The sequence below is a fragment of the Seriola lalandi genome, unplaced genomic scaffold (genome assembly GCF_002814215.2).
Source record: "Seriola lalandi dorsalis isolate HSWRI2012SDOR001 ecotype SW California unplaced genomic scaffold, Sedor1 jcf7180002054784, whole genome shotgun sequence".
Taxonomy (NCBI): Eukaryota; Metazoa; Chordata; class Actinopteri; order Carangiformes; family Carangidae; genus Seriola; species Seriola lalandi.
In genome coordinates, this window is record NW_019525337.1 from 605,249 (window position 1) to 619,981 (window position 14,733).

The window sequence follows — 14,733 nt, forward strand, 5'->3', positions numbered from 1 at the left end:
TAGATGCATATACCTGAATAGAAAGTGTTTGCTCCTGTTAATTCAGATAGATAGATAGATAGATAGATAGATAGATAGATAGATAGATAGATAGATAGATTTATTAATCCCTGTAGGGAAATTAAAATGTCATATCTGTTGAGTTAGAATACAATAAAATACAGAAATCATGAACCAAAAAAGAACATCCACAGATCAAAAGTCTGCATGTATTAACGTGTATGTGCATCAGAAATACATTTGTTATATGTGGATTTCTTTTTTACATTAAATAAATTAAAGAGATGCATTATAGAATCTGATTGCTGTAGGCAGAAAGGACTTTCTGTGAGCAGGTTTGTATGACTTGCTGAATGTGCTCTTAAGTTTGTCCTGAGTTCTATGGAGGGGATGGGCGACATTGTCTGAGGCAAGCCAAAGATCCTCTCTACAGAAGATACCACATTACAGGAAGCACCAATGATATGAAATGGGACACAGTTCTGGTCTCCTACGTGGGCGTTGTCCCCAGACCCCTCCCTCAAGCCAAGGCAACTTGTTAAGCAATGAAACATGTTTTATTTAAGTCTTAAAGTTTAATCCATGGTTTCACGTATAAGTAACTCAATCCAAAAATAACTCTGGTCCATCTAAACATCTGGTCATCGGTTGGCAAACGATGTCGGCAGCTGACAGATCTGGCAGGGGTATGGCACTGAGACAGAGGCAGGTCTCAAATAAAGTTAATTTTCTCTGTATCTGTTCGTCTGAAAAATTTCATTTTGATGTCAGACTGTTGTGAAGACGTGTGGTTTGTGAAAACTGGGTCCAATATTTATTTTGGTGACTATGGAGCGAAAGAATCTGTGATAATCTGTGATCTCATTCACTTCGCCCACTGGAATGAATCCACTGAGACCTGCTGCTGGTCTCCTAAAGGGGCGGGAGGTGAAGAAACCCATGTGACACAGATACAGGAAATAAACGGAAATGAAACGTCTCAGTTTCTCTACTGTCTCTGGGCGAGTTCAGGCTGCCACTAGTATGACGCCATCTTGGCCAAATCCACCCACACATGGATGTCATTCTCACTGATGTTCTGTCATGTTGTGTTGAAGTGTTTTACCTCTTCAGAGGAGCAACTTTATTGGCACATCCAGGCCACTCTGCCTTGATAACATCCGTCTCTTGTATGTGTGCTGATGACTTATACATGCACCACATGCTTCCTGTGTGTCGTGCAAATACAATAAACTACGGTGGCCCTGAGAGCTCAACGCAGCGTGTTTGAGTTGTCAAATTGATGACTAGGTTTTCGGAATTTGTTTGTGTTTAGTCTGTTTGCATGTGTTGAGCTCTCAGGGCCACCATAGTAAACAACTAAACCAGAGTCCAGCCCCAGACGAGGCCCTACACATCCTGTCCATTTAATAAAGTTTGATTGGTTTTAGCCAAAGCCCAAGATCTGTAAAAAGAGGAAAATTTGACTGATTAAACTGTAATGAATGAAGATACATTTATTTTACTTTTTTATTTTAGTATCTTGTATATTTGATTTTCCAGGAGGAGAAGGATACCAGTCTGGGATGTTCTGTCATGATTCTGCTGAGCTGCTCTTTAAAAAACTCATGTGTGATATTTGCAGCATGTTTAGGATCATTGTCACGTTGGAGAATTGCTCCTGCCAGGCTTCTTGAGACTGGCTGTCATCTTTTCATTCAGCATTTGGGTACAAACTGTATAAATGTCATCCCCCTACAGCTTTTGTACTCATGTGCATGCACACACAGTCAGCAATGTGCAGTCACTGTCGGAGCACCAAACCTGCTGAACTCTGATCCAAACAAACTTATTTTGGTTTCATGTGAACTGCCAACACTCATCAAGCTTCTTTCCATCTTCTCTGGCAAAGTTTAATCAGCACTTTTGTAACATAAAACGCAGATTTTACAATATACTGGTAAAGTAAACTATCAACTCAATACCCTCAGTCTAGTACAGCTATACTGCGCGATATCATTTAGTAACAGTGGTAAAAATGAAAGTACCTCACACAGTAATCTGCACTCTGCTCGTACACGGCTGTGTATTTTGAGTGTGGTTTCCTTCCTCTGTGTCATTGCAGGGTGTGAAAGAGGACCCAGCCCAGTGTAAAGAGCCAAAGTTCCTGGGTAAGGCCGGCTGGGTGAAGAAAGCTCCTGGCAGACTGTTGGCGAGCTATAAGGACCGCTACATCCATGTGGAGAGGACAGAGATTGTGGTGTATGAAAATGAGGTAATTTGCACCATATTACATGATCTTTTATATTGTGTTTTCATAAAATCACAAGTTCTCCAATGTTCAGAATAAACATCTATATCAGACTGTGGCTACAAAGGAAACATACTGCTGGATAGTTGTTGACTCTGCTTCCTTTTGGGATTCATTGATATAAAATGAAAGAACAACAGAAAGAGAGGACCTGAACACAGACACAAAGGCAGGATAATGCAGAGCTTTTACTGTATGAAGTAAGGTTAACAGGCTGATGGTCGACAAGCAGCTTTATCCTTTAACTGGAGTGACAGATGTTCAGTCAATGGTGCCGCACTTTGTGTTGCAGGACTTGCAGAACTGCTTAGAGAGGGTTGACCTGGAAAACTATGACAAATGTCATGAATTAAAGAGCCCCTTCAAGAAGAAGCACAGGCTCATCCTGATTCGATCAGCCAAGTCTGGAAATAAGGTGAGCACACAACTTTTAATATAACTGCATAACAGCTCCAACACAACAGCAGATCAAATTACAGATATGAAGACAACCGATACTTCGGTACCAAGTTACCATGGTTACAGCTCTCTATGTTTGTTGTGTAGTCACCATGGTATAGCAGACTCCACATAGTGGAGCATTTAGATATTTCCCTCAGGAGCAGGTGGAGACCAAACACAGAGTTAAAAGAGAGGGAACACTGGACTGAGATTCATCTAGTGACACAGACATGACAAATAAATTATAGTGTTGCTCTGTATCTGGCGGATTTTTAAACAGGCAACTGTTTGCTAACATGCTAGCCATAGCGACTTTATGAGGTCATAACATGTCATCATTGTGTTTGCATCTTGTAGCCAAAATCATCAGCAAATGCAGCTCTGGAAGGTGAGCCCGGGGTTACCAGGGTTACCAGGCATCATTGAATCACAATGTCCTTGCTTTGAGGACCTTTGTTGTGTAACACCCTTCCAGCAATAAAGTGTTAAAATGCACAAAAATACTAATAGAATGCAGCTTTGAAAAAATGTGATATATAAGTGGTGAATTTTGCTGTAGTCGTGTAAATAGAGAAGATGTGAGCTTAAACTGGCCTTCACAGAGTGTGTGTGTGTGTGTGTGTGTGTGTGTGTGTGTGTGTGTGTGGCACTTTCCCCCTTTCCCCCCTGTGAGTCAGAGCCCTTATGTAACTGAGCCTCAAACCTTCAGCGTCTTCTGGACTCAGATTGGACTCACTGCTGCTCAGGTTCTGTGTGGTTCTGGATCTAGAACCTGTAGTGTTTTTGATTATAGTAAAACTGTACTAGCACAATTCATGGGGTCATACAGGTGAAATATGTGCTTCACATAAAAACATAAAGATGTATATCCTAATAAAACACAGGAACGAGTAAAGAATGAAAATAAAATGATAATAAAAAAGACGGATCTGTAGTATTTACACTGTGACATCTGAGTCTGTTCTGGACTACATGCCACTGAACTGAGGCTGAACCAAATGCTTTGTGAATAAAAGGAAGTAAAGAGGGAAAATGTTGCTACAAACCATTATTTTGTGAATTGAAACCTATATTTTAATACAATCCTGTGGAAGCCTATAGGGGACTATATTCAAATGATAATGTAATTCCACAATAACATTTTCATTTTCCACATATGTATGTTTTATTTGAGTGAAAATTAAAATTAAATAAACCAATTATTTTCATTCTCACATACTTGTATGGACATTCTGGGAACATATTAAAATGAAAATGGAAAAGCTGTTTGACATTTCATTTCCAAGGTCACATCCTGCTGAACAGTGGACATTATTCAAATGTTAATTTAAATTTGAAAATGAAAATGCAATATAAACAATTTAAACTAATTTTCATTATAGGCAAGCACTCAGTGACTGTGAAAGTCAGGATCCGGTAACTTGTCTAATGTCCTAACCCCCTACAGAGAACGGTTGACCTCAGAACTGAAGACCCGCCTTGATGAGAGGTTTGACAGATTGCATTTTCATTTTCATGTTGAAGGAGCGTGGTGACATGTAAATGAAAATGCAATAGATTGGGGGCGCTGTTTTGCTTATTGCAATTGAATATTGTCCACTGTAGAGCAGCTTAAGACTTTGAAATTGAAATGTCAAAAGCTATTTTCATTTTCATTGTGAAAGGAAACTGCTCACCTCTGTCACAAGCATCTGCTGGCAAGATGATGTTGTTGTCAAGCTGATTTCCTGCACCAGTTAAGCCACTAACATTGTCCCAGACAGATAAACTCTGCTACTCAAATGCCGTTCTCATTTTCATTGTGACCTCAATATTGCTTGCTTATAATGAAAATTAAGTTAAATTGTTCATATTGCATTTTGATGATCAAATTTACATTAACATTTGAATATTGTCCACTATTCACTTAAATAACATATACATATGTGGTAAATGAAAATGCTATTGTGGAATTACATTATCGTTTGAATTTGGTCCCCTATAGGCTTCCATACAACCCTTGTTTGTTCAACTCTGAGCTCCTGAATGTGTTGGTAGTTGGTGCTCTGTTGTGTTGTTGAGTGTGAATGAAGTGAGTGGATGTGACCAGGATGTGAAGAGCTGCTTGGCTGTCTCTGGGTTTCTCCGGGGTAACCCTGTTCAGCTCTGTGTGGCTGAATGAGGCTGGAGAGACAAAGGCAGTAGCAGCAGTAGCAGCAGTGTGTCCCACAGCCGGCCAACTATCTTTGCCTGACCACGGTTAAGATGGTCAGCCATGTTGGAAGAGGCAGAGTGTCAGAGGAAATCAGGGATGTTACTGACAGTGGAACAGGTTCTTATGTGGAAATAAAAACAGGACTATTCTAAAACTGCAGCTTAAACAAGAATCAGTAATGATGTATTTACAGTTCAGTTTTATTTATACTGTAATTCAAAATAGAGTAAGTCATTTATTTTGAAAGAAATTTAAGACAAATAAACCATGAGATGAGATGAGGCTGAATAGCATCATGTGACTAAAGGCTAGGAAAGTTGTGCCAGTTAAAATAGAAACACTGTCAAAATGTAATAATTCTCATTATACAACAGTTAGTTTCAACCAAGTAATCTGATTGGTCGAGAGTCATTCCATGAGGGCCGCTATAGAGTATAACAGCACTGGGACTTTTAACTACATGTATCACTCCTCTTCACAGGTGTTTATAACTGTTAATCAGCGTTACATTCATGGTCGTTATCTGTCTTAGAATCTAACAAACTTTGCAAAGATGAAACTATTTCCAGAAATAACATTTGTATTAAATGATGTCTGGTGTGCAAGCTAGTGTGCACTGTGCAGGTCAGGACAGTGTTTATGTGTTGCATAGCAACAGTCCAGTACCAGTTCAGTTGCAGAACTGTTTGTTTATTCATCATTTTGGCTACGCCAACACAAACAAATCATAATCTGTTGTGGCTTATTTAACTAATATGGAGCTCGTACAACTCTTGTATAAAAGCAATATCACACGAGAAGGAGTGATGTACTGAATGCGTGTGGGTGCGTGTCTGAAAGTGACATGACATTTATTATCGCTGTATTCACATCATTTTATTATGAGGCACCAACCTCACAGAAGTTCAACGCTGACGTCTTGCCTGTTCGCTGGCAGGCTGTGAACGAGCACTTAAGTACAACACCACAAGTGTTGGGGAAGGCCCTTACACTTGTACTGCTCACACTCAGACAGTTGTTTTACTCATCAGCTGCTGCTTCAGACACTTCTGTAGTGTTGTTGAATACAGGCCCTGACATTACTTTGTACTGGATCCAAAACAAAATGAGTGCTATCACGGTCTGTGTATCGATAGATAGATAGATAGATAGATAGATAGATAGATAGATAGATAGATAGATAGATAGATAGATAGATAGATAGATAGATAGATAGATAGATAGATAGATAGATAGATAGATAATACTGCTGAATAAATTATTCCTCTAAAAAAAAGGTAAATGCTCCCTAACACAGACTGTATGTATTTTTGGTCTGCTGTGGCTGAAGGTCCATGATGTGAAGTTCCAGGCTCAGACTGCAGAGGAGAAGGAGACGTGGATCAAAGCCCTCACTGACGGCATCAATCGAGCCAAGAACAAAGTCTTCGATGAGGTAAACTCATGTGTGAGCCACAGAGTGGGAGGTGTCAGTGACTCCTTCCTGTTTCTACACCCTCAGCTTCATGTGAATGATGACGCTTCATGTTTTCACAGGTGAAGGTTGATGAAAGCAGCAACTTAGAGCATGTCACTCGATCAAGGCCCAAAGGGAACCGCAACCGGCGCCCACCAACCAGGATACACATGAAAGAGGTTTGTGTGTGTGTGTGTGTGTGTGTGTGTGTGTGTGTGTGTGTGTGTGTGTGTGTGTCAGTCAGTCATCACTCACACTACATCCACACCCTTTTACTCCTGGTGTTATCCAGAGGTTTCAGTCCCTAAAACAGAGATTTTCAGAAACTCTGCAGGACCTGTTTTACGCCAGTTTTATTTTGAAAACTCTGGGGTTGTGTCGCATCTAGACAGATAGAAACTGAGACCTTTGAAAACGATAAGGCAGACACCCACGGTAACTTCCCGATTGGGTCTCATGTCATGTATCCTTCCCTGATTTGTCATGCTCCTATCATGTGACCGTTTTTGAGATGACAACAATGATTTCCAATCTTTGTTTTCCGCCACCATGACGCCTCATACTCATGTGTGACATTCAGTAACAGTTCCACCTCATCGTCAGCCCAAGCAAAGAAATCTCTGCTCTTACTTTTTGCCATTGTTGTTCCTCACTTGTAGTATTTTCTGCCACTAACCATCTGCAGAGTAAACAATCTGCTTCCTGTTTACACTGGCACATGCCCAGTGCAAGTGAATGGTCATGTGATATGTGTTTTCATGTGTGTTAGTATGGATGGCGATTATTTGTGATATGGTGCTAAAACGCTCATTGTTTTCATTTTAAAGTGCTGTTTTTTAAAATCTATCATAAAATATATCAGTGCGGACGCAGCCTCAGTAGATCTAGATTTGAATCTCTACTCTGTGTAGTTTTCCTGTTCTTCCAACATTAGAATGGGTCTTTCTTGGTTCAAACATACACAGTAACTTTGAATGTGACTGTCTGAACCTCTGACTACTCACTGACTGATGTGTTGATGATTTCATGTCTGATATTTTTTCAAAGCTAAAAATAACTTTTATTAAAATTTTCATTAAAATTGTTACTGTTAAGTCTATGAAATATCCTAAAGGAGTTTTTTAATCGAAAACAAGGACAGGACATGGACATGGACAGTTGTTTTCGATTAAAAAACTCCTTTAGGATACTATGACCTGGACAAATGAGAATATACACAGGTCTATGAAATATATTTAATTCATTATATTTATTATTACTTTATATATATTTCATTTTTAGTAAAATGTCTTTCGGTTTTGTATGGAAGTGTAATGCATTCACTTAAGAAAAAAAAATCAGCTGTTTTTAAGAAATTATCTCAGAATTCTGAGATATGATCTCGTTAATTCAGAAAAAAAAATGTGCATTGTGAATGCATTACGCTTCTGTAGCTTTGATCTGATTTCATTTAAATTTTTCATAATGTACTCATAATTTATATTTTCCCATTACTTTTTAACAGAAATATTATTGTTATTGACAAATTAATTCGAATTGATTCTGCTTTGCCTTTTTTTTTTTAAATCACTGTTAAGCTACAACACATTTATTAAAGGTACAATGTGTAAGATCGTGCTACTTACTGCACCTCCATAGGGGGCAGCATTTCACCTCTTCGCCCCTGAAGGGATGATGACATCATCACAAAGGCAGAATCAGAAAATAAGGTTTATTGACAGATAGGTTTTTACTGATATATTTGACTTGGTGTTTGGTGCCGTATCCATTTAACGTACGTATAGGAAATAACAATAAAAAGGTCAAATACTGCAACAGTCAAAAAGATAAATATACATACATACACAAAAATTAAACAATGAAAAAAACTATGTACAAAAGTGTTGACAAAACTCCTGCTGAGCAGCATATGCAAAACATCACAGTATAGACAATATGTGTTCTGAGCAGGAATAATACTCCAAGGTGTTATTGTAATGTGGTTGATGGTTGATGAGGCCGGACACAGAAGAAAAGGCAGGTGCTGGTCCATGACTGGGGAGGACTGGACTGGAGTTCTGGTCCTGATACAGACAAACATGTGATAGAACAATTAGTTTAGATCATACAAGTTCTTTATATTCAAACATGTTAGGTCTGTTGTGTGTGTATAATAAATAGTGAGGATAGATATGAATATGCTCAAATAAATACAGCATGAGACAGTGGTATAACTGTGGTATGAATATTCATTGTTATGAATCAGCAGTATGAATGTGTACACTGTGGCTCTGATATAATGACCGTGGTATAGACAAGTGGTACAAAGTGGAGCAGGTTGACAACTATAGGGGAAGAAGCAGATCCTCAACCCGCTGGTTTCAACAGACTAAATTCTACTTAATCACTAAAATGTCGGTCGACGTCATCAATCATACATTTATGGCACTTGAAGTGTTTGTCATTTGCACTAATGATACTTTTCGCTACAGACCAACATTAGATGTTACTCACCTGTCTAACAGAAAAGTTGCAGGTCAGCATCAAACTCCATCTCTTTATCCAGAGCAGATTCACACGTTTTTTGCTTCTTTTCTTTGCCGTTGAACATGGTTTCTTGTCCGCTTTGTAGGAGCGTCAGACATCTCTGTGTTTCTGTGATGCTTGTTGGCAGCTTTTTTATTTATTGGTTTTTTTGTCAGTAGCTGTAGCGTAACTTCAAGCTCTGGAGGAAGCTTTTCTTCTTTGTGGGTCTGAGGGCAGACTAGACACTACACTGACTGACACAGCATCCAGTGTCATAAAGTGGTATTACAAAACAGCCGCAGCTAGTTGGTTAGCATGCTCATTTCAGTAGATATCTCTGAAATACAACGGATGGAGGTCTTGGTCATGATGTCATCATTGTGGCTCCTTCACAGACTATTGATAGTGTTAGTTCATTTTTTGAACATTTTAAACAAAAATTCTGGCCAGATTTTACACATTACACCTTTAAAGCTTTTAATGTGAAATATATGCAGGAAGTGTTGCATACCATTGACATTAGCTTAACAGTCAATGAAAAAACAGGTGAGTACAATTTTTCATTGAATGAAAGCAGTATCTCTATTAAAAAAAACCAAACCACTCTCCCAAACACCCCTGTAGTTCTTCACCATTGCCTTTATTAACATTTTATTAGCTTTTAATTGAGAATTCAAGGTTTACCAGCTTTTAAATTTAAAAATAGCTCATCTTTATGTGGTTTTATTTGCCCTCTAGGTAGCGGTGTTGTCATCCGATGGTATCCTGCGGTTGGATCTTGACCTGGAGGATGCTGTCATGCCCAATGGGATGCCATTAGACAACGTTGATGGTACTGAGACCCCAAAAGAAGCTGTCAAAGTCCCAACACCTCTGCCCAGTGCCAGCAAACCTTCAGAAAAACAGTCGGCACCGATTCCTGATGAGGTGGCTCAGACTGAGTCAGAGGTCAGTCCCCAGAAAAAGGTCGTCAAACCTCCCATGCCCCCCACCAAAGAGCCTAAACCCAGTCCAGCACCTGAGGATGAACCTGATAAGGATGGACAGGACAAAAAGGTCTGTATACTGCTGTATAACCCTCATCATACAGGGTATTTCTGTTTGGATAACTTGGCCTATAAAATATCATGAATGTTTTTAAGGTCCTGAAGCCGCCGATGCCTCCATCTAAAGAAGCCAAGTCCTGTGTTTCACCTGTTGAAGAAGTTTCAGCTGAGGCCAACACTGAGAAGAGTCCTGACGCCAGGAAAAAGACGGGCCCACCACCAACCCCTCCCAACAAACCCAGCTCCAGCTGCTCCACCAGCAACCTGGCAGAGGCTTCACAGTCCAGGCCAAACTCCCACCCTCCCACCCCCCCATCCAAAGAGAACAAACCCTCACATCCTGCTGTGGATCCAGACCAAGAGGGTCAAGGCGCAGCTGATGAGAAGAAGGAAAAGGAAGAGGACAGTAGGAAGGAGACAACAGGAACAGCTGTGGAAATAGATGAGGCTGACCATTCGATTTCTAAGGAAGATGTGCCCACTGTCAGAGGTGATGAGAGTCCCAGCACAGAAGCCCAGGGTCCTAAAGAAGAGTCAGAGGACACTATGAGCAGTCCTTGTCCTCCTGAGACACAACACACAGAAGACAACCCAGCTATAAGTCAGCCCATTGAGAGACAGGAGTGTACCACTTCAGATACCTCAGACAGCTCTCTTCAAGAGGAAGATGCCCCCCCCAAGAGTGAAATCTCCTCAGTGGCTGTCTCTGTGAATGACCCCCTATCTGACAGTATCAGCCTGAGCCCACTGCTCTGTCTGCCTGGGGAGAAGAGGAAGAAGGCGGAGGAGAAATCTGTGGACAGCGGTCAGCACTCAGACGACGACAGCGAAGGTTCGGGGAACGAGGACACGCTGGCAGCTTCAACTGCTGTGCTGAGAGGGAGCCATGCTGGTCTGGACGTGTTGGACACCAGCGAGGACAACATCCAGATCTCAGTTAGTCTAAGGCCGACACAGGCCACTAGCAAGCCTCAAGTCGGATCCAAGGCCTTTCCGAGTCCACAATCAAAGCCCATTACTCCTCTGAAACCCTCCACCAAGGCCAAGTCAGCCTCCATCGGAGACCTGCTGTCTGAGTCCTCCATCTGTGCTCAGGTGAGGCAGCATCCCAGAGCTGCGGCTGGGTGTGGCAGGTCTCCTACTGATGATGTCATAAAACTAGAGACTGAAGTGGCTCTGGAGAGGGAAAAGACGGGCGAGCTCCTGAGCAGAGTGTCCCAGTCCCAGGGTGGAGGTGACATTGAGGGCACACCTGAGGATCTGCTGGCCAAGGCCCTGGAGAAGCTGGAGAAGGCTGACCTCGTCCTCAGGGAGGTCAAGAAATTGAAACTTGCAAAGAACTCCAGGGACAGGAAGAGCTGGTGAATGTCAGAGTGATTTGGAATTGACACTTTGCTAAACCCCTCACCTGTTCAGTTAGCTCAGCAACATTAAATAGCCACAGCAGGCCTGCCCCTCTTTGCATTTCTCCACACACACTTAGGCCCTTTAGACCTACATTAACATGTGGCTACATGTGGTCCAGACCACCTCTGAATGTGGTCTGAGTGATCAGATCTCAAATGTGTCCTCAATGTGTCTTGAGTGCATTCACACCTGAACTTAGAACTGACCACCTGTGATCAGATCACCTGAGACAGATGTTAATACCAGGTCTGTACAGGGCCGAGAGGAAAAGCACGAGGAACAGTGTTTGCTCTAATACAACACATCCACTATGCACTGTTTCCTCTGGTGTGGAGGCCAGTCTTGAATGCAGCTCTGTCCTGCTCTTTGTCAGATCTAGGAAGTTTACACTCCAACAAGCCAGGTTTAATCTGAAAAGCTTTTCCCCTCATGACGGTATAAACTCTCCACTCATGGAGTTAGCATTAGCCTTCTTAGCTAGCTGATAAAATCTGACAGCAATTCTTCTTCCTCTGTTTGAAATCAAAACCTACTGGTTCAAAGTTACTGAGAATTAAAACAGGTGATTTGACACTATCATCACTGTAAAGTTCACAGGCGCTGTGTGAGACTGGAGGACTGGACAGGTGAGGGGGGGGTCAGGGTCATTAAGCGGCCAATTGCTGGACAGGAAGTCACTCTTTTTTTGATTGTTATGCAGCACATGCAGCTGTTTGCTCATAATTAACTAAGTGCAATTATTTCTAGTTTAACTTTCTCTGAAACTAATGCTTAATGTTCTACTGTGTATTGTTTATTTTTTTTCTACATAAAACATCAGATATTTTCAAGGGTAATTACTTGAAAGCTAATTTGAGTATTAATAACATAATGACAAGCAGTACTGTTACATTGAGAACATTTAAGAAGTACTAAAAAGTGTTAATACCAAATTACACAACTTTCAATGGTTTACTTTGGCTTTTCCTCCTATTTGCATGGTATTGCTGGCAGTTTATATGAGGGAATTTATACTGTACATACTTTTATAACACATGCTGTTAGTGGATGAGGAGGAAAGATGTAAATAGCTCAGGAGTTTTCAGACTAATCATGTGATTACAGCAAATGTTTTTTATCAGAGAAGAACTGCTACTCCACACAGGATTACAGTTTCTTTTAATGAATGATATGTTTTTATACTGATATTGTACATAGCACAGAACAAAGAGCTTGTAGCAGACATTTCTTACAAACCTCTTACAATTCACTTTTACATTTGATGAGGGATCTGTGCTCATCAGTGAGGTAATTTGTTAAAAGATGTGATGGTAGTTTTTAAAACTATTTTAAATATGCCATGCCATTTAGAGTATGTAAAAATATTTTCTAACATTAGATATCATTTTGTGCTATTGGATAAAATTTGCTATCACCCAAATAAACAAAGGGAAACTATGTGTTCATGTTTAATGTCTTTAATATAATTTATTGTGCCTGTAGAAAGCATCTCAAAATTTATTCAAGAAGATGACACATCTGTTCCTGTTCACTCTCTATTATTGTTTGTTATTTGTGTCAGGGTTTTGATTAATTGTCTTTTAGAAAGATCTTTTTTAAAACCCAGCTGAACCAACTAGAATCAATAGTTTGGCCACATATACAGTACATATATATATATATATATATATAGTATATACAAAGAAGAAACTGAAAATTGAAAACAGTTTAGCTAATCAATACATTTTTCGAGTAAACACACTATCACATGTTAGGGTTAAATTAATGAAGTTAAATTAAGATCATCACGAGAATGTGAAAAATGAACAGTTTGACATTATGTCAAGGACATTTATGTGTTGTGGCGACATCTACTGAAGTTAGCATGCTAACCACATACTGTAAATAAAGATGGATATTGTCTTTGTGATGCCACCCACAGGTTTCTCAAGAGCAGTTTTGAAGCTCAGAGTGAGCTGCTCTGCCATTGCCATCTTGGCAGGGTCTGACTCAGCCCCTTATTCCCAGCTAATACAAAAATCAAAAGGTCAAAAAAGAGGGAGGGGTGTGGAGCTGAGACTTTGGTGGATGTCAGTTTGTGACACGCATACGCTCCCCCACCTCTCACTCAAAGAGGACACGCCCTCAATTATACATAACATTAGTCCTTAATAAAATGTAAAGAGTTATATAAACAGTTGTCATGAAGGAAGAAATTAGCTCTTTGTACCACCAGGCTGTAAACATGTTTATTTCTGCTGTAAAGTTGGACATTTTAAGATGGGAGTCTGTGGGGACTGACTCACTGTTGGAGCCAGACTCTAGTGGTCATTAGAGGAACTGCAGGTTTTAGTACCTCTGTGTTGGCTTCATGTTTCAGCTTCAGAGGGTGATGCTTGATGCTTACCAGTTAGGTCTGGCACATCCTGACTTGTAATCCCACTTTGTACCCCCAGAGGTGATGGTGAGTCACTGTAGCCTCCAGTTTGCCCTCAGTCAAACATGAGAGGATGAAGAAGTAGTAACCGTGAGGACACTCCTCTATGCTCAGGTACTGATGCTGCTGCTCCAGCTGCTCCCTGCTCTCCCTCACCTTCCTCCACCTCTCGTGGACCATCTTCTTCTTCTGCCACCCCTACATCTACATCTTCCCTGTCTATCTGACTGGGTGTGAAATTGTTGTTGTCAGTCTAACAGTAAATGAAGAAAGCAACCTAGCAGTTACATAATCAGATTGCAATATAAACCTGTGTGGAAAACATTAACCACTCCATTCAGGTTTGACATGTCAACAAATGCCCTGTGCTGAGGTTCGATTTATTCAAGCTAACACTAGCTGAAAAACATTATTAATTTTTTTAACCCACCAGGATGTGTCCTGTGTGCCCGATGGCCAGTCTAACTATGGCACAGAGGAAGGGGAGGGGGCATTTCCTTGTTTCCTAAGATAGGGATCAACACAACAACATTCTGGTAAATGCTGCCCCCTATTTTTTTGGAGTAGTATTTGAGTTGGCCAATTCTTACACATTGCCCTTTCAAAGGCATCTTGGGTTTTACTGGAAATTGTGGGAGGCATTATTCATGTTTTTTATAACTCTGATTTTTATACCTTTTTTATGCGACCATGGATCCCTTTTTATTCCTCCACACCAGCGACAGTCAGAGCTGGAGGCATATTGTTTTCAACTTGTCCGTCTTCCATCCCATTCTCATGGACACGATACCCTTGAGAGAACTTCTTCAAATTTGGCACAAAGATTCACTAGCACTCATGGATGAACTGATTGTGGCCTTGTGAATGCGATATCTCAGTAACACCTTGAAGGAACTTTTACTGGTCAAAGGTCAAAGTCAGTGTGACCTCTAGAAACACTTTTTAGCTATAACTCAAGACTTCACACAGCAGTTATAA

At 40.5% G+C, this 14,733-nt stretch overlaps 1 protein-coding gene across 1 annotated transcript in view; it reads left to right on the forward strand.

The window, feature by feature from the left end:
- Positions 1-12,776, forward strand: part of plekho2 (pleckstrin homology domain containing O2) — a 25,990-nt gene extending 13,214 nt beyond the window's left edge. The window contains exons 2-7 of the mRNA XM_023425581.2: positions 2,105-2,254; positions 2,583-2,705; positions 6,256-6,360; positions 6,462-6,560; positions 9,625-9,942; positions 10,029-12,776. Of these exons, the coding sequence (XP_023281349.1) occupies positions 2,105-2,254; positions 2,583-2,705; positions 6,256-6,360; positions 6,462-6,560; positions 9,625-9,942; positions 10,029-11,297 (2,064 nt within the window). The 3' untranslated portion in view covers positions 11,298-12,776. The remainder of the gene's footprint in view (positions 1-2,104; positions 2,255-2,582; positions 2,706-6,255; positions 6,361-6,461; positions 6,561-9,624; positions 9,943-10,028) is intronic.
- The last annotated feature ends 1,957 nt before the right edge of the window (positions 12,777-14,733 follow it).